Here is a 27,383-nt window from a genome sequence, read left to right as displayed (position 1 = left end):
GCCAGAAGAGTGCAACACTAGGAACAGCAAGGACACTACGCCAAACGCTCAAGCTCCCAGACCTCTGCAAAAGGACCCAAGAAAAAAATAGTTAAATTAAATAAGTAGTGCAAAAATAGAAATAAAATTAGTGACATAGCGTTCATAGGTTCAATGTCCATTCAGAAACTGGATAGCAGATGAAGTAGCTGTTCCTGAATCGTTAAGTGTCTGCCTTCACTCTTTTGCGACCCCATACCAGATGATGATGCAGCCAGTTGGAATGCTCTCCATGGTACATCTGTAGAAATTTTCCAAGTGTTTTTGATGACATATCAATTCCTCTCAGACTCCTAATGAAGTATAACTGCTGACCTGCCTTCTTTATAATTGCATCAGTATGTTGGGACCAAGTTAGGTCCTCAGAGATATTGACACCAAGGAATTTGAAATTGCTCACTCTTTTCCCTTCTGATCCTTCTGTGAGGACTGGTATGTGTTCCCTCGTCTTACACTTTCTGAAGCCCACAATCAGTTCTTTGGTCTTACTGACATTAAACAAAGTTGTTGCTGCGACACCATTCAACTGGCTGGCATATCTTGCTTCTGTACGCCCTCTCGTCACCTTCTGAGATTCTGCCAACAATGGTTGTATCATCAGCAAATTTATAGATGGCATTTCAGCTGTGCCTAGCCACACAGTCATGGGTGTAGAGAGAGTAGAGCAGTGGGCTAAGCACACATCCCTGAGGTGCACCAGTGATGATTGCTGTTTCGGATCTGCACAGACTGTGGTCTTCCGGTTAGGAAGTCAAGGATCCAGTTGTAGAGGGACGTACACAGGCCCAGCTCTGGAGCTTTTCAATCAGAACCAGAGGGATGATTGTGTTAAATGCGGAACTCTGCTCAATAAACAGCATCTTGACATAGGTATTAGCGTTGCCCAGGTGATCCAAGGCTGGGTGAAGAACCAATGAGATTGCACCCACAATAGACCCATTGTGGTGATAGGCAAATTGCAGTGGGTCCAGATTCTTGCTGAGGCAGGAGTTGATTCTAGCCATGACCAACCTCCCAAAGCGTTTCATCACCATAGATGTGAGTGCTACTGGATGGTAGTCATTAAGGCTACTCACCCTGCTCTTCTTGGGTACTGGTACAATTGTTGCCCTGTTGAAGCAGGTTGGAACTTCTGACTGTAGCAACGAGAGACTGAAAATGTTATTGAACACCCCACCAGTTGGTTGGCTCAGGTTTTCTGAGCCTACCAGTTACTCCATCAGGGCCTATTTCCTTGTGAGGCTTCACCCTCTTGAAAGACAACCCCTTCAGACTCATCATTCTATACATAAGTACATTAAGGTCGTACAAAAGGAGGGAAAAAACAGAATACAGAATATCTCAGAAGGGGAATTTATTTTTATTTCTTATTTTTAGTGATACAGTGTGGAGTAGGTCCTGCTGGCCCTTTGAGTCACGTTGCCCCAGCAACCTCCAACAAACCTGATTAATCTTAACCTAATCAAGGGACAATTTACAATGACTGATTAACCTATCCAGTACTAGAAGACATAGGTTTAAGCTGGAAAGGGAGAGATTTCATAGAACCTGAAGGACGGCTTTTTCTCACCAATAGGGTAGTCAGTGTACTGTATAGGCTGCCAGAGGAATGGTTGATACAGGTTTCTAAAGCAAGGAATAAAGGTGTGGACAATGTTCTAAATGGAGAAAAAAAAGAAAACTCAGAGGTGCAAAGGGACTTTGGAGTCCTCATGCAGGGTTATCTAGATGTTAACTTGCAGATTGAGTCAGTGGTAAGGAAAGCAAATGCAGTGTTAACACGAGGAATTCTGCAGATGCTGGAAATTCAAGCAACACACATCAAAGTTGCTGGTGAAGAGGTACAGTCGACGTTTCAGGCCGAAACCCTTCGTCAGGACTAACTGAAGGAAGAGCTAGTAAGAGATTTGAAAGTGGGAGGGGGAGGGGGAGATCCAAAATGATAGGAGAAGACAGGAGGGAGAGAGATAGAGCAAAGAGCTGGACAGGTGATTGGCAAAAGGGATATGAGAGGATCATGAGACAGGAGGCCCAGGGAGAAGGAAAAGTGGGCGGGGGGGGGGAAACCCAGAGGATGGGCAAGGGGTATATTCAGAGGGACAGAGGGAGAAAAAGGAGAGAGAGAGAAAGAATGTGTGTATAAAGATAAATAACGGATGGGGTACGAGGGGGAGGTGGGGCATTAGTGGAAGTTAGAGAAGTCAATGTTCATGCCATCAGGTTGGAGGCTACCCAGATGGAATATAAGGTGTTGTTCCTCTAACCTGAGTGTGGCTTCATCTTTACAGTAGAGGAGGCCGTGGATAGACATGTCAGAATGGGAATGGGATGTGGAATTAAAATGTGTGGCCACTGGGAGATCCTGCTTTCTCTGGTGGACAGAGCGTAGGTGTTCAGCAAAACGGTCTCCCAGTCTGCGTCGGGCCTCGCCAATATATAGAAGGCCACATCGGGAGCACCGGACGCAGTATATCACCCCAGCCGACTCACAGGTGAAGTGTCGCCTCACCTGGAAGGACTGTCTGGGGCCCTGAATGGTGGTAAGGGAGGAAGTGTAAGGGCATGTGTAGCACTTGTTCTGCTTACAAGGATAAGTGCCAGGAGGGAGATCAATGGGGAGAGATGGAGGGGACGAATGGACAAGGGATTTGCGTAGCAAGTGATCCTTGCGGAAAGCGGGGGGGGGGTAGGGAAAGATATGCTTAGTGGTGGGATCCCGTTGGAGGTGGCGGAAGTTATGGAGAATAATATGTTGGACCCGGAGGCTGGTGGGGTGGTAGGTGAGGACCAGGGGAACCCTATTCCTAGTGGGGTGGCGGGAAGATGGAGTGAGAGCAGATGCGCGTGAAATGGGGGAGATGCGTTTGAGAGCAGAGTTGATAGTGGAGGAAGGGAAGCCCCTTTCTTTAAAAAAGGAGGACATCTCCCTCGTCCTGGAATGAAAAGCCTCATCCTGAGAGCAGATGCGGCGGAAACGGAGGAATTGCGAGAAGGGGATGGCATTTTTGCAAGAGACAGGGTGAGAAGAGGAATAGTCCAGATAGCTGTGAGAGTCAGTAGGCTTATAGTAGACATCAGTGGATAAGCTGTCTCCAGAGACAGAGACAGAAAGATCTAGAAAGGGGAGGGAGGTGTCAGAAATGGATCAGGTAAACTTGAGGGCAGGGTGAAAGTTGGAGGCAAAGTTAATAAAGTCAACGAGCTCAGCATGCATGCAGGAAGCAGCGCCAATGCAGTCGTCGATGTAGCAAAGGAAAAGTGGGGGACGGATACCAGAATAGGTTCGGAACATAGAGTGTTCCACAAAGCCAACAAAAAGGCAGGCATAGCTAGGACCCATACGGGTGCCCATAGCTACCCCTTTAGATTAGAGGAAGTGGGAGGAGCCAAAAGAGAAATTATTAAGAGTAAGCACTAATTCCGCTAAACGGAGCAGAGTGGTGGTAGAGGGGAACTGATTAGATCTGGAATCCAAAAAGAAGCGGAGAGCTTTGAGACCTTCCTGATGGGGGATGGAAGTATATAGGGACTGGACATCCATGGTGAAAATAAAGCGGTGGGGGCCAGGGACCTTAAAATCATCGAAAAGTTTCAGAGCGTGAGAAGAGTCACGAACATAGGTAGGATGCGATTGAACAACGGGGGATGAAACCGTGTCGAGGTATGCAGAAATGAGTTCGGTGGGGCAGGAGCAAGCTGAGACAATAGGTCGGCCAGGACAGGCAGGTTTGTGGATCTTGGGTAGGAGGTAGAAACGGGAAGTGCGGGGTGTGGGAACTATAAGGTTGGTAGTAGTGGATGGGAGATCCCCTGAGTGGATAAAGTCAGTGATGGTGTGGGAGACAATAGCCTGGTGCTCCTTAGTGGGGTCAATGTTACTCATGTTGAGTGGACTAGAATACAAGAGCAAGAATGTAGTGCTGAGGCTTGTTAAAGCGTTGGTCAGCACTTGGAGTATTGTGAGCAGTTTTGGGTTCTTCGTCTAAGAAAAGATGTGCTGACATTGGAGAGAGGATCCAGAGGAGGTTCATGAGAATGATCCCAGGAATGAAGGGGTTAACATATGAGGCACTTTTGATGTGGAATTCATTGCCACAGACGGCTGAGCAGGCCAAGTCATTGGGTACATGTAAGGCAGAGTTTGATAGGTTCTTGATTAATCAGGGTGCTAAAGGTTATAGGGAACAGGCAGGAGAATAAGGTTAAGAGGGAAAATAAATCAGCCACGATGGAATTGTTGAGCAGATTCAATGGTCCAGGTGGCCTAATTGTGCTCCTATGTCTTACGGTTTTATAATGTTACAGTAACAGAGAAAGTGCAAAGCAGGTAGACAAATAAAGTGCAAGGTCATCTCGAAGTAGATGGTGAGGTCAGAAGTTCATTTTGACATGTATTTGAGAGGTCCATTCAGGAGTTTTATAATGGTGGGATAGATGCAGTCATTGAGCCTGGTAACACATGTTATTATGCTTATGGTAGAATAATGATTGTATGAGTTTAAGCCATTGTGGAACTGCGTATCTGGGTAGCCTCCTTGCATGTGCTCAAATAATACTGGTGAACAGAGGAATGAATCCAGACTGATTACTGTGGATATCAAAAGTGACTCAACTCCTGTAAGAGAACCTTACAGTGTGGTGTATGATGAGCCGACTTGTTTTGCAGGTTCGCCACTTCAAAATTCATGAGATCAAAGCTGTTGTGTGCAGTAGAATGGGACTTTCTCAGTTAACCCCTCAATGGCTCTTCCTTCACTCACATTGCAATGCCAGAGGAGAATAGAGTTTGCTCATGGTGTAGGAAAGCTTAGAGGATGCAGGGAGGTTCAGGACATTAGGCAGAGCCGGAACAGAATCTTCAGGGTTAGGCTAGGGTGTTGGAGTTGTACGTGCTTGGCAGGAGTGAAATTACCATCCATGGCATTATGAGTGGATGCTTCTAAGTCAGACTCCATTGTTAATGTAGTGACTTAGTGGCGAGCTATGAGGGTGTCTGGGGCGACGACTGATTTGGGGAAATTTTGGACTGTGGAGACTAGGCTTGGCCCAACGCAATGGAGAATTGTCATGGTGTAAATGCTTTGCGTCACTTACAGTGTGTCTATGTGATGCTGTTTTCCAGTGGTGCACATGGGACATTCAGTGTCTGTGCTATCTGTGAGCGATGACACACAGCTGCACTGGGCACCACTGTACAAATATAACTGCCTCTTTGTGTTCATGCATCAGACATGTTGAAGACCCTGAAAGAAATCCAAGAACTGGATGGGTTGCTCATTAAGTCCCGGATTGGAATTTCTTACCTCACAAGAAAGCTGTCCAACCTGACAGAATTTTGAGGCCACATGTCTCGTTGGTGACTCTGCTGTTTGGAATTCAGATCTTCAGCTGCAGTGACTGACCTCTCAGGAACCCAGCTATGGGCATCAAGCCGAGGAGATATGAACACACGATCTCCTAATTACCCTCTAAGTAATGCCTTACAACAGCCGACTTGAACTTACAGATGGACATGTACATATACAATATCCTTTACGGTTGGCTGCCCTGTTATTGACAACCTAGACTTGCAGCTCCTGATGGCTTCGTTAGGAAATGCATCCAACAGGGCTGTGCACTCAGAAGATTCCTGTCAGTGCCGGCTTCGTTTTTTTACAATTAGTGTGAATATTTTGACATGAATAGTGTTGACTCCCTTCCCAAGAGTTTTACCCCTATATGATATTCAATGGCCTTGACTGTAAATTGGCTTACATTAGGGTGCAAATGCATTCGGCTTATTGTGAAAAGAAGACAGGATTGATCTTGGCTATAATGCCCCTTCACTGGAATACCCTAACTTTGCTCAGAGCAGGTTGACCAGATTGGAAATCTTTGTTTCACAAAATGAGATAGTATTGTGTTTCTTGGTGGTGTTTCCCTGCACATTTAATATAGTCTAGAAGGCCTTTAACTTCTTTGTGGCTGAAAAGTTGATGCCTCGCTGTGGACACCACCCTTGGCTAAGGCACAGAGACAAGTCAGTGCCCGTGGAACTGTGGTAAGATGGCTGTTAATGCATTGGACAAAGAGCAGAATAGAAAATCTTTATAGAAGAAGTATGGCCACCTTGTAAAGGATATGGGCATCCATTCAACCACAGTCCCTCATGAACTGCTAACACTTTACATTGATGCTGGTTGTGTTCTAATTTGCTGCTATGTTTCTAACATGACAACAGAAATATTTTACAGGTTGTAAATTGCTTTAGGATGTTCTGAAATGGAAATGATGTAAAAACAAGCCTTTGTGAACAGAAAGATACTCAAAGAGAAAGATACTGAGAATAAAAGAGCAAAGGAAGAGATAAAGGCAATTCAAGAGATGATCCGTTTCAGTTTTGGAGCTATTTATTTAAGTAGGTGATGGATACAGCCAGTGCTTCTGAATCACAAAACACTTGTGTCAGTCTAGGACCAGAAATTCTGGGCCAAGTATTTGCTATATATGGGCAGCTGCTAAAATGGGGTATTTGTTGTTCCCTTCTGGATGGGACAATTTTCTCAGATAAGTGACATTCACCAAGAAGAAATTTGTCAATGCTATGCTCAGAATGGAAATTCAAGGCCAAATAATTTCAGGTTTTGTTACACAAAATGAGATGGCACCGTTTTTTAAAATTTGAAGATGTTTCCTTGTGTGATGGATATTCAAAGTCCAGGGACAGGGGGCATTTTTTTTTTGCCAAGCAAAGATGTCTAGCCTAGCAGCTGAAACTTTTAGAGATCAAGGGTTGTTTTTTCAGTAAGATAAACATCCAACCAATATTCTTTGTTTAGCATGTTGTCATAAATGGGAGCCAATCTTCAGTTGTTAATGTAAAAGTCAAGCAGTAATCAGTTTGAAGTTAAAAGAACAGCTTTGCAAACAGACACACTGCCTATTGATCACAGGATACTGGCCACAGCACCTGGACTGAGAGGGAGTGTAAGACAATGGGGTTATTTAAATGGGCTTGTTTCAAACCAGACAACATGTCTTAGTCATTTAGTTCAAGGAAGCTTGCAGACCAGATGGATACTATCACACATCATATCAAATAGCTGACCTGTTAATAGTTGTATGCTGTTAATAGTTAAAGGTTTGTATGCTTAGAGAGGTAGCCTTAGACTGTGTAAAAAGGGTTTCTGACAAAATATCATGTCTGCTTGAAGTCACGCAAGTGACAGAGAAGCAGTATAAATGTATCAAGCAGTTCATGCTCATCAGGAATGATTAAGGAATATCAAGAAGAAGGACAGAAAGACTGGTGACTAGAATCCATTCCGCTGACTTCAATTTCTGTGATGGACAATTTATCCACCTGCAGCACTTGTATGTCTTTTTAGCTTACAGGAATTGTATCTGTGTTTCAGAAATCCTTCCAGTTTTAGACAATTTTTGTAATTTGGACATCTTTTATAAGATAAAAATCCCCTGTGAGATTTAAATGTGCTTTGTGAGTTTTGTCTGGACTTAAACATGAATCACCAAAAATAAATGAACTGTGCTTAATCTACTTTGCCAGCTGGAAGTATCTCCTCCTTGGTACAGAGAGGTGACCCACTGCTCAAATAGAGGCTGTTGGTAGCTAAACTTGCTGTGAAGGATAAACAGGCGAGTGAACTACTTTTTGAAGAGTAATTGGCTACAGTGTAACTTCCCCTTTAATGAGGGTACCTGTAGCCATCTATATCAGATAGGGCTTAAGGTTTTCGTTTCAGATTAGAACTTTGTGGTTAGCAAACTGAAATCACACTTGCCGGTGGCCCAGAAGACCCGTGGATGATAGGAGATGGAGCGTGGTCGTGTTGTGGGAGTGAAGTCTGACGTGAAGGCGCTGCTCACCCATTGGGCTCCAGCGGGCAGTGCGGAACACACTCTGCTCACCTACAGATCTCAGCTTGGGTTCTCTGCAGTGACTGCATATCACTTAGCTAAATGTTATCTCCAGATATAGTTACAGAGAAAAGCTTTCCAGTCTGTCACTGAAGAAGTCTGGCATTTTCAGTCGGGGTGAGTTCCTTTCTCGTGCCAGTTCTTTACTGCACACATGGCACAAGACAAAAAAAGTCGACCTTTCAAAGCAGCATGATGTTAACATATTCTGTAGTCTTTTACTGAAGTCATCCCTGGAACAGATACACCTTCTGACATTTGCAACTGCTTTTGGTTTAACAAAGGTAGTTTAGTTACATACAGTTGTCAATTTAGCATTTACCTACTGGGTGATACCTAGTGAGGTGCTACAAAAGATCCTGAATTAACTTCAATTTGACAATGTCTTATATCTTCCCTGCTGGTGGGAGACATGTCTGTCAAAACAGTATGCATGTTCCAACCTCTGACTGACTTCAGTCTTGATTGCATAGTTCCAACAGCTGTTCAGTGCTGGCTTACCAACGGGGACTTTAAATAGATTCTCCAGTCCGATACTTCCACTGTGCTTCACTACGGCTGCAACTGCAGAAGAGAAAGGAATATTGCCACAATGTCGGACCAGTCGCCTTTTGACGTTGATGTGGAAACCATGACTCGATTTGTAATGGAACAGGGAAGGAAAGCAAAGGGGACGGGGGAGTTCACTCAGCTTCTGAATTCTCTGCTAACTGCAATCAAGGCCATCTCTTGTGCCGTGAGGAAGGCTGGTCTTGCCCATATGTGAGTCCTTGGCCTTTGGTTAGCTTGTATACTACAACTGCAATGTGTTGCAAAGTAAGCAGATGCATGCAGTTTGTTTAATCGTGCTTAGAAAATATACTCTATATTCAGAGAGAAATCAATGGTTTCTGTTTTTCTCAGAAATCCTGCAAATGCTGGAAATCCAGAGCAACACACACACACACACTCACACACACTCACACACACACTCTCACACACACGCACACACACTCACACTCACACACTCACACACACACAATCACACACTCACACACACACATACACATACACACACATACACACACACTCACACACTCACACACACACAAACACACACACACATACACACACACTCTCACATACACACACAGACACACACTCACACACACACACACTCACACACACACATACACACACACACACTCACACACACTCTCACACACTCTCACACACACACACATACACACACACTCACACACACACTCACACACTCACACACACTCACACTCACACACACACATACACACACACACATACACACACACTCACACACACACATACACACACACACACTCACACACACACACACACACACACACACACACACACACACACTCACAATGCCGAAGGAACTCAGCAGGTCAGGCAGCACCTATGGCAAGGAATAAACAGTCGAGGTTTTGGGCCGAGACCTTTCTTCACGCCTGATCTGCTGAGTTCCTCCAGCATTTTGTGTTGTTGCTCTGGATTCCCAGCATCTGCAGAATCTCTTCTGTTTATGATTATTTTTGACTTTCTCTTTAAAGCTACCCACTTACTATGATTTTCTATTAAATGGTTTGCTTAATTTCCACTAAAAGCTGCAGTCATGTTAAATAAGACAAAAGCCATCAATCCACTCACTCAGGAGTCAAACATGTAGAATTGGCAGAGGAAACCCTAGCTGATTTTGTTGCTCCTTTCCTCACCCTTCTCAAGGTTTTGCTGAGGCAGCAATCCCGATATTGCAACATCCATACCACAGCTCAGTGAACTGTAAATTTGTTTTTTAACTAATTCTGAGCAGTTCAAAGTACAGGGAGTTTTTACCTTAAACTTGAACGCTGGACAGATTATGTAATTTTAGATTCTTAAGAATCTTGCAATTAGAATAATTTTTTGCAAACTTTTATAATTGAAAACATTGACTGGGTGTTAATAAATACATATTTTATCTGTTTAAAGCTTAAGAACCATAGTAACAAATCAAAATTATGTTCTATAATTTGTCAGTGTAGTTTATTTCAATTTTAAAAATAGGTCTATTGATGGCGTGTTACTTGGCAGCAATATATTCAGATTGCTCTCCCTCATACAATACATCCTTTTCTCAGATGATAAATATAAAGGGAGCCAGATCAATTTTTTTTTACCAGATTTGAGGGTTTTCCTCGTATGACCTCTTCTTCAATTCACAGCATCTGCCTCAGGCTCTCAGCAAATTCATAGTTCTCACAAAGTCCGAAGTTCACAGGATCTCGACTGCTTCTCAGACTAGGTTCCAAAACGCCAACTTTGCTTGTTCCCGACTCGACATCAAAGTTCATAAAACTGAAGTGTCATGACTATTTCTTTCTCCAGAGAAGCCTGCGTATTTATGAAATGTTCTCTTTTCGGGATCTAAAACATTTTGCTGTTCTGTCATCTTCCAGCAACTATTTTTATTTTGTGCCACTTCAGAACAGCAATTATTGTCCAGTTCAGCCCGTTCACTTTCTTTAACCACCTATTTTTGATCATTGCAATGAGGTCCCTCAATGCCTCACACATTAACTTTTCCCAGTAACAACTCTAATCTGGCTTTCACCAGCTCCTTCGTGGAACTCTGCCTACGTCACATTTCTTCATCACTACTGCTAAAACCTAACCTGTACTTTCGTCAACTCTTCTGTTACCATGTGGAGCAACTTCTTCAATGCTCTTCACTCAGTTTATCGCCCATGTCTTCACTTATTCTCAAACTGCCCTTTATTCTGAATTCACAGGTTCAAATCATCTACATAAAGCTTCACAGTTCCATAATCTTTTTGCTCATCTAACTCTGCTTCTTCCATGTGTCCTATTAATCATAGTCCTTATTTCTGCAGCTGGCTTTATAAATAGCCCAATAAGCCTGACAAACAAAATCACCTCAACTCTGCACTGAAACCGATTCATTGCTTGTCTCCATTCATCCTGCCCTGCCTTGTGTCCTATCCTCTGCAATTTTACCACAGCCATCAAGTGTTGTTGATCGCTTCCTGAATTAATGCCTTCCTATTAACCTTTCTTTCTAACTCTAACACCATATAATTTTTAATATCTTTCCTTCCTCATCAAGGCCTCAAATGTTGCAAGTAATGAACTTTTACATTCTGGTAGCTGTGTCTATCAAATGGTTCTACTTTACAGTAAAAGACAAACTAACTAGTATATTCCTTGTTGTGTTTGATGAAGACGGAAAGAGCCGAGCACGCCAGGATGCAACATGCAGGATATTCAACTGAACTTTATTGATAACTCTGCTTGTACAGTATGTGAACTCCTCCCATGTGGGAGTGGCTATCTGAGTGATTAATTGAGTGATTCAGTTCACTTATGTTCCTTACATAAACATAAAAAAATTACCAACATTATAACAATCTTTCTCTTTGTTTTAATGGTCTCTCTCTCTCTTTATTTTTCTTCTTTTTTTCACCAATTCCTTTTTTTTAAGAACAGTCTCATTTTGTGAAATGTTTTCAACATTAGAACTCTTTTTAAAAAACGCTATATCTAACAAAAATCAGGGTAGACTTCCTGAACACTCTGGCCAAATGAGAGGATTATTCTGCCCAATTAGCCACTTGCCCTAACCTATTAGGCTACGGAGTGCATCTCTGTGGCGGGACAGATAAATGACCCAATTCTTGAATAGATCTGTCCACTTCTGGTAAGTGGTCCTTGTCATAACGATCAGGCCACTCTATTTCTTTCCCTACCTTTCGTGGACTTTGAAGATGCACAATTGCATGCCTGTTCCGCCTGATTTCACCTTGTGATGTTCTGATCACAACAATTGTGGTGCGTGCTGCCGGACTATTGTTCTTTGGTGAACTGGTCTGAAACCCAAACAGCTTCACCACTCCTGAGCAGCGACGAAGATGTTGTTCTATGTTTGAAATCCTGCTTGCTCTTCGTCTTCTCTCTCTGTGTTGAGTCAAAATTTCACACTTTGTCTAAGTCGGATAAGTGAGGTTGGAGAAGGGAAGGGAGAACGGGCAGGCTTGTTCTCGGTCTCTGGCTCATTGACAGCTCTGATGGACTGCAGCGATTCGCAAGAGGTGTGGAGCGTTAAGCTAGCCGTATTTTATAGGGGTCTTTTGCCTTTGCTAGGAGACTCTAAACTGTTCACACTGCTCTTTCCACTTCTCCATTTGCCTGTGGGTACTGTGGACTGCTTGTCTGGTGTTTGAACTCGTAATCCCTAGCAAAGGCTTTGAATTCTGAGCAGCTGAATTATGGGCCGTTGTCTGACCCAAGTGTTTTTGGTATTTCACAGCGAGTGAATACAGCTTTCAGATACTGTATAAATGCAGCTGAGGGTGTAGAGCACAGCTTGGACACTTCAGCGTTCTGTGAGTAGTAATCCACAGTGAGAAGGTATTTGTCTCTTTTCAGCTCGAAAATGTCTGTGCCTGCAATTTTCCATGGAAAGTCTGGGAATTCTGTGGGACAGAATGAGAGGTTCAGAAAGGTTCAGCATGATTTTTATGCAGTTTCCTGCATGTTTCACATTGCTTTAGATAACCTCCATGGTCTAACCCTCAGACCAGGTCACCACACAGATTGCCTTGCTCTTAGGCGATATTCTGTCCTTGGTGGATTTGACTGATGATTTGGGCATTCAAGCACTATGCTCTGGAGCACCTTAGCTGCAAACCCTCAAGAATAGTGAGTGTGTCTCTTTCAAGTTAGTAAGGTCTGAGTCTGTGAGCTCCTTTTAAAACAGCTGGCCATCCATGCTCACATTATTGCATGACCTTGCTGCAGATTTGGTCCTTTTTCAATTCAGCACAAATTTCCATAAGACCATAAGATATATGAGCAGAAGTAGGCTATTCAGCCCATTGAGTCTGCTCCACCATTCAATCATGGGCTGATCCAATTCTTTCAGTCATCCCAACTCCCCTGCTTTCACCCCATACCCTTTGATGCCGTGGCTAATCAAGAACCTATCTATCTCTGCCTTAAATGCACCCAATGACTTGGCCTCCACAGCCACTCATGGCAACAAACTCCACAGATTTACCACCCTCTGACTAAAGTAATTTCTCTGCATCTCAATTCTAAATGGACGTCCTTCAATCTTGAAGTCATGCCCTCTTTTCCTAGAGTCCCTACCATGGGAAATAACGTTGCCATATCTAATCTGTTTAGGCCTTTTATTATTTGGAATGTTTCTATGAGATCCCCCCTCATTCTCCTGAACTCCAGGGAATACAACCCAAGAGCTGCCAGACATTGCTCATACAGTAATCCTTTCATTCCTGGAGTCATTCTCGTGAATCTTCTCTGAACCCTCTCCAATGTCAGTATATCCTTTCTAAAATAAGGAACCAGTTTACTCTGTGATGCAGGAAAGCTTTCACATAGTTGAGCTTCTGTGAGGGTAGAGTCAGCTTCCATCCACTCACTTCTGCATGGCATCCTCGACCGAGTGAATGGTGTTGCGAAAGATTTGCCGGGGACATGTTCAATGTCACAACAGTATCACATAAGCCTCATCCTGAACCTTTGCAGACATGGAGGTAATTCATCCAAATGTTTCGAGCTGAGGAAGATGACAAAAGTAGCTGGTAGTCTGTTTCAAGTGGGAATTTAGTACCTAGCAAGTAGGTGAAGCGTTCACAAGCCCACATCAGAATCAGTGTCTCCTTTTCGATTTGGGCGTAACATTGTTCAGTAGGAGTCAGTGCTTTTGATGCATATGCCACTGGTTTCCATACACCACTGCAGTTTTGCATGAGCACTCCCCCTAGGCCAAGGAAGAGGCATCTGCTGAGAATTTGGTTGCTTTGTTCAGATCAAAGAACGTCAATGTTGATGGAGAGATAAGCTCTGTTTTAAGAGATGAGAATGACTTCTCCTCTGGTACATCCCAGGTCCAAACATTTCTCTGAGAGAGGAAATCACGTAGTGGCTTAGTTTTCTCTGCCAAATCTGGAATGAATTTTCCCAGCTGGTTTACCATGCCAAGGAGACTACAGATCTCTGATACATTTGCAGGTTGTTCCATGTTCTGAACTTACAGTTTGTCTGAATCTGGTCGCACTCCCTCCGAGGACAGTTGGTGGCCAAGGAACTTCAACTTCAACTTTGCAAATTCACATTTCTTTTTGTTCAGGGCAAGTCCAGCCCGTTTCAGTTTCTCTGAGGCATGTTCCTCACTTGAGCCTCCAAAGGTGAGTATACTGTTTATGTGGCAGACTACTCCTTCTAGTCGCTACAAAATTTGGTTCATCCTCATCTGAAAGAGTTCAGGGGCTGATGAGATGCCAAAAGGGTGTCTCTTGAAGACATAGCATCCATATGGTGTGATAAAGGTTGTGAGCTTCTGTGACTCAGGAGCTAAACAGATTTGCTAAAACCCTGAGTTTGCATCTAGTTTGGTGAAGAACTTTGCTCCACCCAGCATACCTAATGTATGCACCGCAGAGGGCAGAATAAACTTCTCACACCTCATTGCATTATTCAATTTTGTTAGATCAACACAGATCCTCACTGAGCCATCTGGCTTGGGAACAGTAACCATGCCCACACACCAGTCAGTAGGTCCATTCTCCCCATTCTCTCAAGGTCGGCTTTAGCTTTGTTCATCAATGCGACAGGTATACACCACACTGTGGTCAGAGCATAGGGCATCACTCCTGGCCTTAGCTGGATAAGGTACTCTTCTTTCATCAGCCCCAGGCCTGTGAACAACCTAGGGTACTTCTCCTGCCACTAAACATTGCTTAGTGAATCCTTTGCAATGAGGTTCAGCTTCTCGATAGCATGTCGTCCCAGTAGTGGTGAGAAGACATTCTATACAATGTACACATCCACTTCTAACTGGTTCTCATTTTTTACAGATGGACGTAGTAAACATTCTTTTCATGCCGAGCTTATGTTTCCCTGGCCCCATGAGCAGGTTTCTTGTTGGGTTTAGCATATTGCTTGTGTTCTTCACCAGTTTTGTGAACATACATTCAGGGATGGCTGTGACATCTGCCCTGGTATCCATTTTGCAACTGAATCGTAGTACACCAGCCTTTTCTATTTGAATCTAATGCCCCAGGGAAAGCTTTCTTTTCATCTGAATCATGGTCTTCTTTGGCCTCCTGAAGAACTGTTTTTGAGTGACAGTCCCTTTTATAATGGCCAACTCTATTGCATTTTTGGCATTTCACTCCTTTTGCTGGAGGGAGCCCTTTGATGTGCAATGGAGACTTGCTGCATCTCCTGCAGTTGGGCATTTTACCTGCTCTTTGTTTCACTTGTCTGGTCTGTTTAAGCTGAGCTCTACTGTCACCTCTTAATGACTGCACCTTGTTTCTACTGTTCTTTGTGTACAGCTTCTAGCTTTACCTCAGCATTGTTTTCATGCCTGAGTTCTGCCTGTTCTCACTCTGCCTGACCATAGTAATAGCCTTCTCCAGTGTGAGATTTGCCTGCAACTGCAGTCTCTCTGACAAGTTGATGTCTAGTAGCCCAACAACAATCCTATCTTTAATGAACTCATCTCTCAGATTTCCATATCCACAGTTGTCTGACAGAGCATACAATGCCGTGATACAATTTCATCTGGCTCCTTGTTTCTGGAGTTGAACTTTGCCCTCTCATATATCACATTTTGCTTTCATGTGAAGTACCCTTTATCCTGCACTATTTTGTACTCCTTTTTTTGAGCATCTGTCAGTCCTAATCCACCCATGATATCCTCAGCTTTGTCCCCCATGGAGTTTATCAGTATGCTTACTTGATGCTCTTCTAAATCCTGGGTGAGATTGCTTGAACCCTAAATCTCTCAATTTGAGACATCTCTCAAGGTCCCTGGGTTTAGAGAAGTCAGATGTCTCAGAGGGGCTTTATTAGGTAAATAGATGTAGGTACTGCAGGTATTTTCTCCATTTACCTGTTTGCTTGTTTAGAAGTTTATTTATTTGGACTACGAAGGTCTTCTTGTTTCTCTCTGAGAGTTTGATTGACTTCTCTGAGCTCTCAGCTGTGTCGATGTCTCTGTGCACTTCCCTAGGCTAGTGGCCCACAGATTATTACAATGTATTCACCTTTGGGTGCAGCTTGAAGGAGTTGTATAGCAACCCTGGCCCTCTCTCAGCTCAGCCTCACGGTGCATACAATTACCAACTAGCATAGGCAATTTAAGTTGATAAGCATCTGGATATTTGTTATAGATACAGTATATGTGATAAGAACAGATTTACTCTAAATTCTTTCTTCTTGGGGAATCTCACTTGGTCTGTAGCACCAATTCGTTAATGATCAACCACTTCTTGACAGCACGTTGTGTTCTATATTGAAGGAGAGTGCAGAGCACACCAATGCTCCAGCATGCAGGATATTCAACTGAACTTTACTGATAACCTCGCTTGTACAGTATGAGAACTCCTCCCATGTGGGAGTGGCTAACTGAGTGGCATTGGAATAACACTAACATGAGGAAATCTGCAGATGCTGGAATTTCAAGCAACACATTGCTGGTGAATGCAGCAGGCCAGGCAGCATCTATAGGAAGGGGTACAGTCGACGTTTTGTACCGGGACCCTTGGTCAGGACTAACTGAAAGTAAGAGATAGTAAGAGATTTGAAAGTGAGAGGGGGAGGGGGAGATCCAAAATGATAGGAGAAGACAGGAGGGGGGAGGGATGGAGCTAAGAGCTGGAAAGTTGATTTGCAAAAGGGGTATGAGGATCATGGGTCCTTCTCCTTTCTTTCTCCCTAGGCCTCCCGTCCATCCCACGATCCTCTCATATTCCAGGGTTCTGATGTTTCAGATGTGATAGAGGCAGAGGAACGAAAGGTGGGGGGGGAGCGGGTAGCATTGCTTGTCAGGGAAAATGTTACAGCAGTGCTCAGGCAGGACAGATTAGAGGGCTTGTCTACTGAGTCCTTATGGGTGGAGCTGAGAAACAGGAAAGGTATGGCCACATTAGTGGGATTGTATTACAGACCACCCAATAGTCAGCAAGAATTAGAGGAGCAAATCTGCAGAGGGATAGCAGGCAACTGCAGGAAACATGAAGTTGTAGTGGTAGGGGATTTTAATTTTCCACATATTGATTGGGACTCCCATACTGTTAGGGGTCTAGATGGGTTAGAGTTTGTAAAATGTGTTCAGGAAAGTTTTCTAAATCAATATATAGAGGTACCAACTAGAGGGGATGCGATATTAGATCTCCTATTAGGAAACAAGTTAGGACAGGTGACGGAAGTGTGTGTAGGGGAGCACTTTGGTTCCAGTGATCATAACACCATTAGTTTCAACTTGATCATGGATAAAGATAGATCTGGTCCTAGGGTTGAGGTTCTAAACTGGAAGAAGGCCAAATTTGAAGAAATGAGAAAGGATCTAAAAAGTGTGGATTGGGACAGGTTGTTCTCTGGCAAGGGTGTGATCGGTAAGTGGGAAGCCTTCAAAGGAGAAATTTTGAGAGTGCAGAGCTTGTATGTTCCTGTCAGGATTAAAGGCAAAGTGAATAGGAATAAGGAACTTTGGTTCTCAAGGGATATTGCAACTCTGATGAAGAAGAAGAGAGAGTAAACAGGGAATAAATAAGGTGCTTGAGGAGTATAAAAAGTGCAAGAAAATACTTAAGAAGGAAATCAGGAGGGCTAAAAGACTTTTGGTACATTGGCCTTTATTAATCAAAGTATTGAGTATAAGAGCTGGAATGTTAGGATGAGGTTGTATAAAGCATTGGTGAGGCCAAATCTGGAGTATTGTGTTCAGTTTTGGTCACCAAATTACAGGAAGGATATTAATAAGGTTGAAAGAGTGCAGAGAAGGTTTACAAGGATGTTGCTGGGACTTGAAAAACTCAGTTACAGAGAAAGGTTGAATAGGTTAAGACTTTATTCCCCAGAATGTAGAAGAATGAGGGGATATTTGATAGAGGTATATAAAATGATGATGGGTATAGATGCAAGTGGATGCTTTCCTGGTGTCATGGATTCTTGATTACCTGACTGGCAGACCACAGTACGTGTGCTTGCAACACTGTGTGTCCGACAGAGTGATCAGCAGCACTGGGGCTCCACAGGGAACTGTCTTGTCTCCCTTTCTCTTCATTATTTACACCTCGGACTTCAACTACTGCACAGAGTCTTGCCATCTTCAGAAGTTTTCTGATGACTCTGCCATAGTTGGATGCATCAGCAAGGGAGATGAGGCTGAGTACATGGCTACGGTAGGAAACTTCGTCACTTGGTCTGAGCAGAATTATCTGCAGCTCAATGTGAAAAAGACTAAGGAGCTGGTGGTAGACCAGAGGAGGGCTAAGGTACCAGTGACCCTTGTTTCCATCCAGGGGGTCAGTGTGGACATGGTGGAGGATTACAAATACATGGGGATACGAATTGACAATAAACTGGACTGGTCAAAGAACAGTGAAGCCGTCTACAAGAAGGGTCAAAGCCGTCTCTATTTCCTGAGGAGACGGAGGTCCTTTAACATCTGCCGGACGTTGCTGAGGATGTTCTACGAGTCTGTGGTGGCCAGTGCTATCATGTTTGCTGTTGTGTGCTGGGGCAGCAGGCTGAGGGTAGCAGACACCAACAGAATCAACAAACTCATTCGTAAGGCCAGTGATGTTATGGGGATGGAACTGGACTCTCTCACGGTGGTGTCTGAAAAGAGGATGCTGTCTAAGTTGCATGCCATCTTGGACAATGTCTGCCATCCACTACATAATGGACTGGTTGGGCACAGGAGTACATTCAGCCAGAGACTCATTCCACCGAGATGCAACGCTGAGTGTCATAGGAAGTCATTCCTGCCTGTGGTCATCAAATTTTACAACTCCTCCCTTGGAGGGTCAGACACCCTGAGCAATAGGCTGGTCCTGGATTTATTTCCTGGCATAATTTACATATTACTATTTAATTATTTATGGTTTTATTACTATTTAATTATTTACGGTGCAACTGTAACGATAACCAATTTCCCTCGGGATCAATAAAGTATGACTATGACTATGACTATGACTATAGAGTGAATGCAAGCAGGCTTTTTCCACTGAGGCAAGGGGAAAAAAAAACCAGAGGACATGGGTGAAGGGGGAAAAGTTTAAAGGGAACATTAGGGGGGCTTCTTCACACAGAGAGTGGTGGGAGTGTGGAATGAGCTGCCAGACGAGGTGGTAAATGTGGATCCTTATTTAACATTTAAGAATAAGTTGGACAGATACATGGATGGGAGGTGTATGAAGGGATATGGTCCGTGTGCAGGTCAGTGGGACTAGGCAGAAAATGGTTCGGCACAGCCAAGAAGGACCAAAAGGCCTGTTTCTGTGCTGTCGTTTTTCTATGGTTTCTAAGGTTTTTTACAGAGGGAACGGTAGATGTATAGAACATGTTACCAAGGGTGGTGGTAGAAGCAGATATGATAGAAGCGTTTAAGGTGCTTTTCAATAAGCACGTGGATATGGGGAATGAAGAAATATGGATCATGTCTCGGCAGAAGGGATTAGACTGGAACAAAGTTTGGTACAAACTGTGGACCACGCTGTCTGCATCTGATAGTTGACATATTTCTGTTGTTTTTCCTCCTTTATCTGTCAATGTATTCCTACTGATTCTGATCCTTGGTGAATTAATGCTAACACACACCCAGTGGTGATAATATCAACTACAAATGGATGCCAGAAGTAAACTGAAAAGTGGACAACATGTAAGAAAAGCAGTGAAAACCTGAGAGGTTCCAAACAGTCAGGTGCTTAAACAACCAGCAGATGGCGACAAAGGGCAATGGAATCTGTAGTTTGTCTGAGGAAATAGAGTCTGTGAAGAGAGCAGCGGAGTGAGATTTCAGCTCAGGGACACTTCCAATGAAAGATCACTGCCCAGAAATACTAACATTATTTCACTCTACAGGTATTCTGTGCCTGCTAAGTATTTCCAAGATATTCTGTTTTATTTCAGGTTTCTAGCATCTGCAGCATTTGCTTTTGGATCTCAAATATCAGTTTAGATCAGGGGTTCACAATCTTTTTATGCCAAGGACCCTTACCATTAACTAAGGGGTCTGAACCCCTGATTGGGAACCCCTGCTTTAGATAATTTGGCCCAGATTTTTCTACTTTGCAGAACCAACTGGTAGCTCATGTCCAGAGACACAGGGGAGTAAATATTCACAGCCAGCTGTGGTGGGAAATGAGCAGTGCTCATTCCTAAACTTGTAAATTCTACCCAAGATTTCCTTCAACAAAGATGGGCCTACATCTTACTTAACCTCCAGAGTACTGATTCCATCCTGAAATCTATGGATTTTTGTAAACTAAGGAATCTAACATTGTGAGATAATGCAGGAAGATGATTGACAGAGTAGGCTGAAGGGAACAGATGACCTACTCATCCATATAGTCATTTAGTTATAGACAAACCAGGACTGTGGTTTTATTGAACTACAAATCTGATTTCAGCCAAAGTGACAGTAAAGGTGTTTCAAGATGTCACAGCTATCTGTGCTGGAAAATTATCCAGTTCTTTCTCCTGATGGAACTATTATAAAAATAATAACTATTTGATGGGGGGGAGGTCAATTAATCAGATGGTTGCTTCACCTCATGGAGTCTTTCCTCAGTACTATTCAGGATGAAAGAGAAAAATTGGCGGAGGGGTGGTGAGTTCCCTGGTCTCATTATGAGCTGCTTTCTTGAACCACTGAATTCCTTGACTACAATGACAGAGGGCAACATAGTGACGCAACCAGAAGAGCCCATCCTCACAGCAGCAGCAGTCTGGGTTCAGTCTTCAGCTTGGGTGCTGCCTGTGTGGAATTTGTGTCTTCTCTCTTGAGACTATACGTGGTCCCCTGTGATCATGGCCACTTGGTCCCCATGTGTTCAACCTCAGTATGAAACAAGGTGTTGACAAACCAGGAAGAAATGCAGTGTGGGTGACAATAATCAGCATGGGACACTGATGCAACATCAGCTTTTGTTTTTCAAACCACACAATGCATTTTCAGATATAATCCCAAATTTCAACCTTACAAAAGTTGAACCCTAAAGCAACCCCTCAGCATTGAGAACGGCTTGCCGCCACACTGGTTTTGTGGGTGAAAATGGGTGGTTTATGCGGTAGTAGATTTTTCTATTGCTAATTTATGGAATTAAGCTCTCAGTACCATTTGGAACACTCCTCCACTTCGACCAGTCATGTCAGAAAAGCTTCAGGAATCAGTGTGGATGTTTCATTCCTTCAAGGAGACTCCGAGATAAAGCTACCCCTGGTAGGCATTCTCCTTAACATTCAGCTTGAACAAATCACATTCACCAGTACTAGATGACTCCACGTCACTCTGACCAGTTCTAATGACCCAATATATCTCTCTTATAAGAAATACAGCCTATCTTCACCTGGAGTTAGCTCCTGCTGAAATTAAATCAACATGACTGTGGGTTACCTTGGGCTGGATGTTACAGTAATGTTACTGCTCAATAATATGGTACCAGCTGGCTTTGAAAATGCAGGTATGTCAATTAGACTTGATGAATCCCCTGCCTGTATACATGCACACTTCACTTCACCTTCCATTAAATATAGAGAAAAATCATCAGAATTACTTCCATTAAATGGATAACCCTATCGGTTTTTTGATATCATGCACAAAGAATATATTAAAAAAGACAAAGCAATGAAGATAAGAAAGTGCAAAGGAAAGAAATAAAGGACACAAAAGGAGCAAAGAGAAAGGAATAAAGTAGATTTTCTGGTGCAAACAGATCTCATGGTATTATTTACAGTGGTTTGTAGGGTGGTTACTTCATATATGTAACTTGACAAAAATTGCATGATTTGATATGGAAAGTATGCTAACTCCCATCTGGTCAGTTCTAAGAAATATTGAACCATTCTCTTCAAATCCCATTGCCAGTGAAACTCCCTGGCCAAAAGTTATACTCATTTAATTATCGTAAACAACAGGAAATCTGTAGATGCTGGAAATTCAAGCAACACACATCAAAGTTGCTGGTGAATGCAGCAGGCCAGGCAGCATCTCTAGGAAGAGGTACAGTCGACGTTTCAGGCCGAGACCCTTCGTCAGGACTAACTGAAGGAAGAGGTACATTCAACGTTTCAGGCCGAGATCCTTCATTAGGACTAACTGAAGGATTACACATTTTAATTCCACATCCCATTCCCATTCTGACATGTCTATCCATGGCCTCCTCTACTGTAAAGATGAAGCCACACTCAGGTTGGAGGAACAACACCTTATATTCTGTCTGGGTATCCTCCAACCTGATGGCATGAACATTGACTTCTCTAACTTCCGCTAATGCCCCACCTCCCCCTCGTACCCCATCGTTATTTATTTTTATACACACATTCTTTCTCTCACTCTCCTTTTTCTCCCTCTGTCCCTCTGACTATACCCCTTGCCCATCCTCTGGGATCCCCCCCCCCTTGTCTTTCTCCCCAGGCCTCCTGTCCCATGATCCTCTCATATCCCCTTTGCCAATCACCTGTCCAGCTCTTGGCTCCATCCCTCCCCCTCCTGTCATCTCCTATCATTTCGGATCTCTCCCTCCCCCTCCCACTTTCAAATCTCTTACTAACTCTTCCTTCAGTTAGTCCTGATGAAGGGTCTCGGCCTGAAATGTTGACTGTACCTCTTCCTAGAGATGCTGCCTGGCCTGCTGCATTCACCAGCAACTTTGATGTGTGTTACATAGAAACATAGAAACATAGAAAATAGGTGCAGGAGTAGGCCATTCGGCCCTTCGAGCCTGCACCGCCATTTATTATGATCATGGCAGATCATCCAACTCAGAACCCCGCCCCAGCCTTCCCTCCATACCCCCTGACCCCCGTAGCCACAAGGGCCATATCTAACTCCCTCTTAAATATAGCCAATGAACTAGCCTCAACTGTTTCCTGTGGCAGAGAATTCCACAGATTCACCACTCTCTGTGTGAAGAAGTTTTTCCTAATCTCGGTCTAAAAAGGCTTCCCCTCTATCCTCAAACTGTGGCCCCTCGTTTTGGACTTCCCCAACATCGGGAACAATCTTCCTGCATCTAGCCTGTCCAATCCCTTTAGGATCTTATACGTTTCAATCAGATCCCCCCTCAATCTTCTAAATTCCAACGAGTACAAGCCCTCTTCATATGAAAGTCCTGCCATCCCAAGAATCAATCTGGTGAACCTTCTTTGTACTCCCTCTATGGCAAGGATGTCTTTCCTCAGATTAGGGGACCAAAACTGCACACAATACTCCAGGTGTGGTCTCACCAAGGCCTTGTACAACTGCAGTAGTACCTCCCTGCTCCTGTACTCGAATCCTCTCGCTATAAATGCCAGCATACCATTCGCCTTTTTCACCGCCTGCTGTACCTGCATGCCCACTTTCAATGACTGGTGTATAATGACACCCAGGTCTCGTTGCACCTCCCCTTTTCCTAATCGGCCACCATTCAGATAATAATCTGTTTTCCTATTTTTGCCACCAAAGTGGATAACTTCACATTTATCCACATTAAATTGCATCTGCCATGAATTTGTCCACTCACCCAACCTATCCAAGTCACCCTGCATCCTCTTAGCATCCTCCTCACAGCTAACACTGCCACCCAGCTTCGTGTCATCCGCAAACTTGGAGATGCTGCATTTAATTCCCTCATCCAAGTCATTAATATATATTGTAAACAACTGGGGTCCCAGCACTGAGCCTTGCGGTACCCCACTAGTCACCGCCTGCCATTCTGAAAAGGTCCCGTTTATTCCCACTCTTTGCTTCCTGTCTGCTAACCAATTCTCCACCCACACCAATACCTTACCCCCAATACCGTGTGCTTTAAGTTTGCACACTAATCTCCTGTGTGGGACCTTGTCAAAAGCCTTTTGAAAATCCAAATATATCACATCCACTGGTTCTCCCCTATCCACTCTACTAGTTACATCCTCAAAAAATTCTATGAGATTCGTCAGACATGATTTTCCTTTCACAAATCCATGCTGACTTTGTCCGATCATTTCACCGCTTTCCAAATGTGCTGTTATCACATCTTTGATAACTGACTCCAGCAGTTTCCCCACCACCGACGTTAGGCTAACCGGTCTATAATTCCCCGGTTTCTCTCTCCCTCCTTTTTTAAAAAGTGGAGTTACATTAGCCACCCTCCAATCCTCAGGAACTAGTCCACTATCTAACGAGTTTTGAAAAATTATCACTAATGCATCCACTATTTCTTGGGCTACTTCCTTAAGCACTCTAGGATGCAGACCATCTGGCCCTGGGGATTTATCTGCCTTCAATCCCTTCAATTTACCTAACACCACTTCCCTACTAACATGTATTTCGCTCAGTTCCTCCATCTCACTGGACCCTCTGTCCCCTACTATTTCCTGAAGATTATTTATGTCCTCCTTAGTGAAGACAGAACCAAAGTAATTATTCAATTGGTCTGCCATGTCCTTGCTCCCCATAATCAATTCACCTGTTTCTGTCTGCAGGGGACCTACATTTGTCTTTACCAGTCTTTTCCTTTTTATATATCTATAAAAGCTTTTACAGTCCGTCTTTATGTTCCCTGCCAGTTTTCTCTCATAATCTTTTTTCCCCTTCCTAATTAAGCCCTTTGTCCTCCTCTGCTGAACTCTGAATTTCTCCCAGTCCTCAGGTGAGCCACTTTCTCTGGCTAATTTGTATGCTTCTTCTTTGGAATTGATACTATCCCTAATTTCCCTTGTCAGCCACGGGTGCACTACCTTCCTTGATTTATTCTTTTGCCAAACTGGGATGAACAATTGTTGTAGTTCATCCATGCAACCTTTAAATGCTTGCCATTGCATATCCACCGTCAATCCTTTAAGTGTCATTTGCCAGTCTATCTTAGCTAATTCACGTCTCATACCTTCAAAGTTACCCCTCTTTAAGTTCAGAACCTTTGTTTCTGAATTAACTATGTCACTCTCCATCTTAATGAAGAATTCCACCATATTATGGTCACTCTTACCCAAGGGGCCTCTCACGACAAGATTGCTACTCATTTAATTTACAAACTTTCTGCTGGAAATCTTTAATTGCTCTTCACAAAGGCTATTTGCAAACCAATGAGGAAAACACACAAAATCCTCATTAAATAAGGAATGTTATCTTTATTGAGAATTTTCAATACTTTCACCATGATGTGAATCAATGGATCATGTCACTGTGGTAACCAGTGGAAGGCTCCCAGCCTGCAGGCATCTTGCCAGTTGGACTCTTACCTTAGAGAGAAAATGGAGGAGTAACATGAGGAGATTTTGAATGGTATGTGCTTGCCATTTAAAAGGGCTGTGTGGTCAGATTTCAAAACAGCTCAGAAAATGAAACAGTTACTAGCGTTGCTGTGCTATATTTAAGTGACAACTACCTGACAAATGCTTAAAGACCCTTCACAAATTGTTTTATTTAGGTATGGAATCGCAGGGACTGTGAATGTGACAGGAGATGAAGTCAAGAAGCTGGATCTCTTGTCTAATGACCTAGTCATTAATATGCTAAGATCATCATACAGTACATGCATACTAGTGTCGGAGGAGAACAAAGAAGCTATAATTGTGGATCCAGAGAAGAGGGTGAGTGTATAATGAATGTGATGGGTGGGTGATACTGTAATGACTGCACTGCCTGTTTCTGCCCTCTCAACGTCCATGCCAATTCTTCAGAAAAGTTGATTGGAAGTCATTGTGTAAGTGACTGAGGCTCATTACCGATGTAAGATAGAAAGTTAACCCCGTGAAACCTGGGTCCATGAATATGCGAGAAAATCACCGAAAACAAAAGAGGGAAAACTCAGCCATAATTCATAATTAAAACCTAAGTCCTGCTATTTTGCTCTCCAATGCAGTATTATTTATAGGGCACAAAACCAGATGCTGTAGCTTTATAATTAATCAGAAATAAATAAAATGGATTACAATCACAGTAAGTATTTTGAGGAAGAATGGGGTGTGGACATTTTGGTAAAGAAACGTTTCACAGAAATAACCTTAAAGTTCTAAAACATTGACTCAAAATTTGCCATAAGACTGATCAGAAAGATAATCAGGACTTATAACTATTCATGTCCTCGGCCAACATAAAACAAAAAACCTAATGTGTACAGTCCAAACATACCAGGGGTGATGGATAAGTTCGTGGCCTAAGGTAGAAGGAGTCAATTTTAGAAAACCTAGCACATTTATTTTTCAACATAGTCCCCTCCTACGTGTACACACTTAGTCCAGCGGTCGTGGAGCATATGGATCCCTTCTTTGTAGAAGTGGTCCACAGCAGGGATGATTGATAAGTTTGTGGCCTAGGGTAGAAGGAGATGAGTTATTAACTTCAAACTTTCTGCATTATCACTCAAAGAGTTGAACTGCACGTGCATGTAACGAGAGCGTCTTGGGCCTCCAGGTGGTCCACAGCAGGGGTGATTCATAAGTTTGTAACCTAAGGTAGAAGGAGATGAGTTATACAGCTCTCGTTAAATGCACATGCAGTTCAACTCTTTCTTTGAAAATGTAGAAAATTTAAATTAATAACTCATTTCCTTCTACCTTAGGCCACAAACTTATCAATCACCCCGTTCCACGTGGACCACTTTCTGGAGGTCCAAGACGCCAGCTTCTACAAAGTAGGGATCCGTATGCTCCATGACTACTGGACTAAGTGTGTAAATGTAGGAAAAATAAATGTGCTAGGTTTTCTAAAATTGACTCTGTCTACCTTAGGCCACAAACTTATCAATCACCCCTTGTATGAACAAGCCTTTGCAAGATCAGCTGGATGGATGTTCTGGCTGCTGTAAGGCTGCATGCATCTTCTGCCATGTGGGAATTTAGCTCACAGATATAATCTGCCTGAGTGGTCTCCTTCGGTAATCTCTCTGCTTTGCAAACTTTTTGGCTTACGACCAGTTCACAGGAATGGAACCGTGGTGTAACCTGTAACAGAGGACAGCAGATCATCATCTCCAGAGTACTCGGGCAAACAACAAAAGTTGTTGTCAATAGTCCATTGCTTTCCCCAGAAGCAGCATTGTCATACAGCTCTTTTTCAGTGCAATTGGCAGAAATCAACAAATTAGAGGAACTTCTTGCAAATCATTTCACAATACGAAAAGGAGGTGCTATCCCTTGTGAATGAAGTATAACTAAATTTTTTATGGACTACTAAGTCATAATTACTCATTAGCAAACTCCATAACGCCCAAAAGTATATATAATTTTACTTCCATCTATTCTTTGTGGTTTTAAAATAATAAATTTGCCTTAATATTTCCACCTTGCCCTTGCCTACATTTCAGTCTTTATCATGTATTCTGAAAAACATTTGGAAAGTTGGCTGAAGGTTTTTTTCCATTCCTGGTTCGCTATCTGAGACAATTCAGTGAAGTAGCTTGCAGCCTACT

General features: G+C 43.2%; 1 protein-coding gene and 1 long non-coding RNA gene across 3 annotated transcripts in view; one reads left to right on the top strand and one right to left on the bottom strand.

Annotated features, from left to right (window-relative positions):
* The first annotated feature begins 8,389 nt into the window (after positions 1-8,389).
* The window catches only part of LOC134357372 (fructose-1,6-bisphosphatase isozyme 2-like), an 83,721-nt gene continuing 64,727 nt past the window's right edge, over positions 8,390-27,383 (top strand). For both annotated transcript variants that reach the window (XM_063068869.1, XM_063068868.1), the window contains exons 1-2: positions 8,390-8,718; positions 25,401-25,563. In XM_063068869.1, the coding sequence (XP_062924939.1) occupies positions 8,549-8,718; positions 25,401-25,563 (333 nt within the window). In that variant the 5' untranslated portion in view covers positions 8,390-8,548. The remainder of the gene's footprint in view (positions 8,719-25,400; positions 25,564-27,383) is intronic.
* LOC134357374 (uncharacterized) overlaps positions 25,108-27,383 on the bottom strand; it is a 33,113-nt gene continuing 30,837 nt past the window's right edge. The window contains exons 2-3 of the long non-coding RNA XR_010020604.1: positions 26,820-26,916; positions 25,108-25,212 (exon numbers count right to left, since the gene is read on the bottom strand). This is a non-coding gene — a long non-coding RNA (uncharacterized LOC134357374). The remainder of the gene's footprint in view (positions 25,213-26,819; positions 26,917-27,383) is intronic.

The sequence above is a fragment of the Mobula hypostoma genome, chromosome 16 (genome assembly GCF_963921235.1).
Source record: "Mobula hypostoma chromosome 16, sMobHyp1.1, whole genome shotgun sequence".
NCBI classification, from domain to species: Eukaryota; Metazoa; Chordata; class Chondrichthyes; order Myliobatiformes; family Myliobatidae; genus Mobula; species Mobula hypostoma.
Note: the sequence above shows the minus strand (reverse complement) of the source record. Positions and strands in the feature narration are given on the sequence as shown.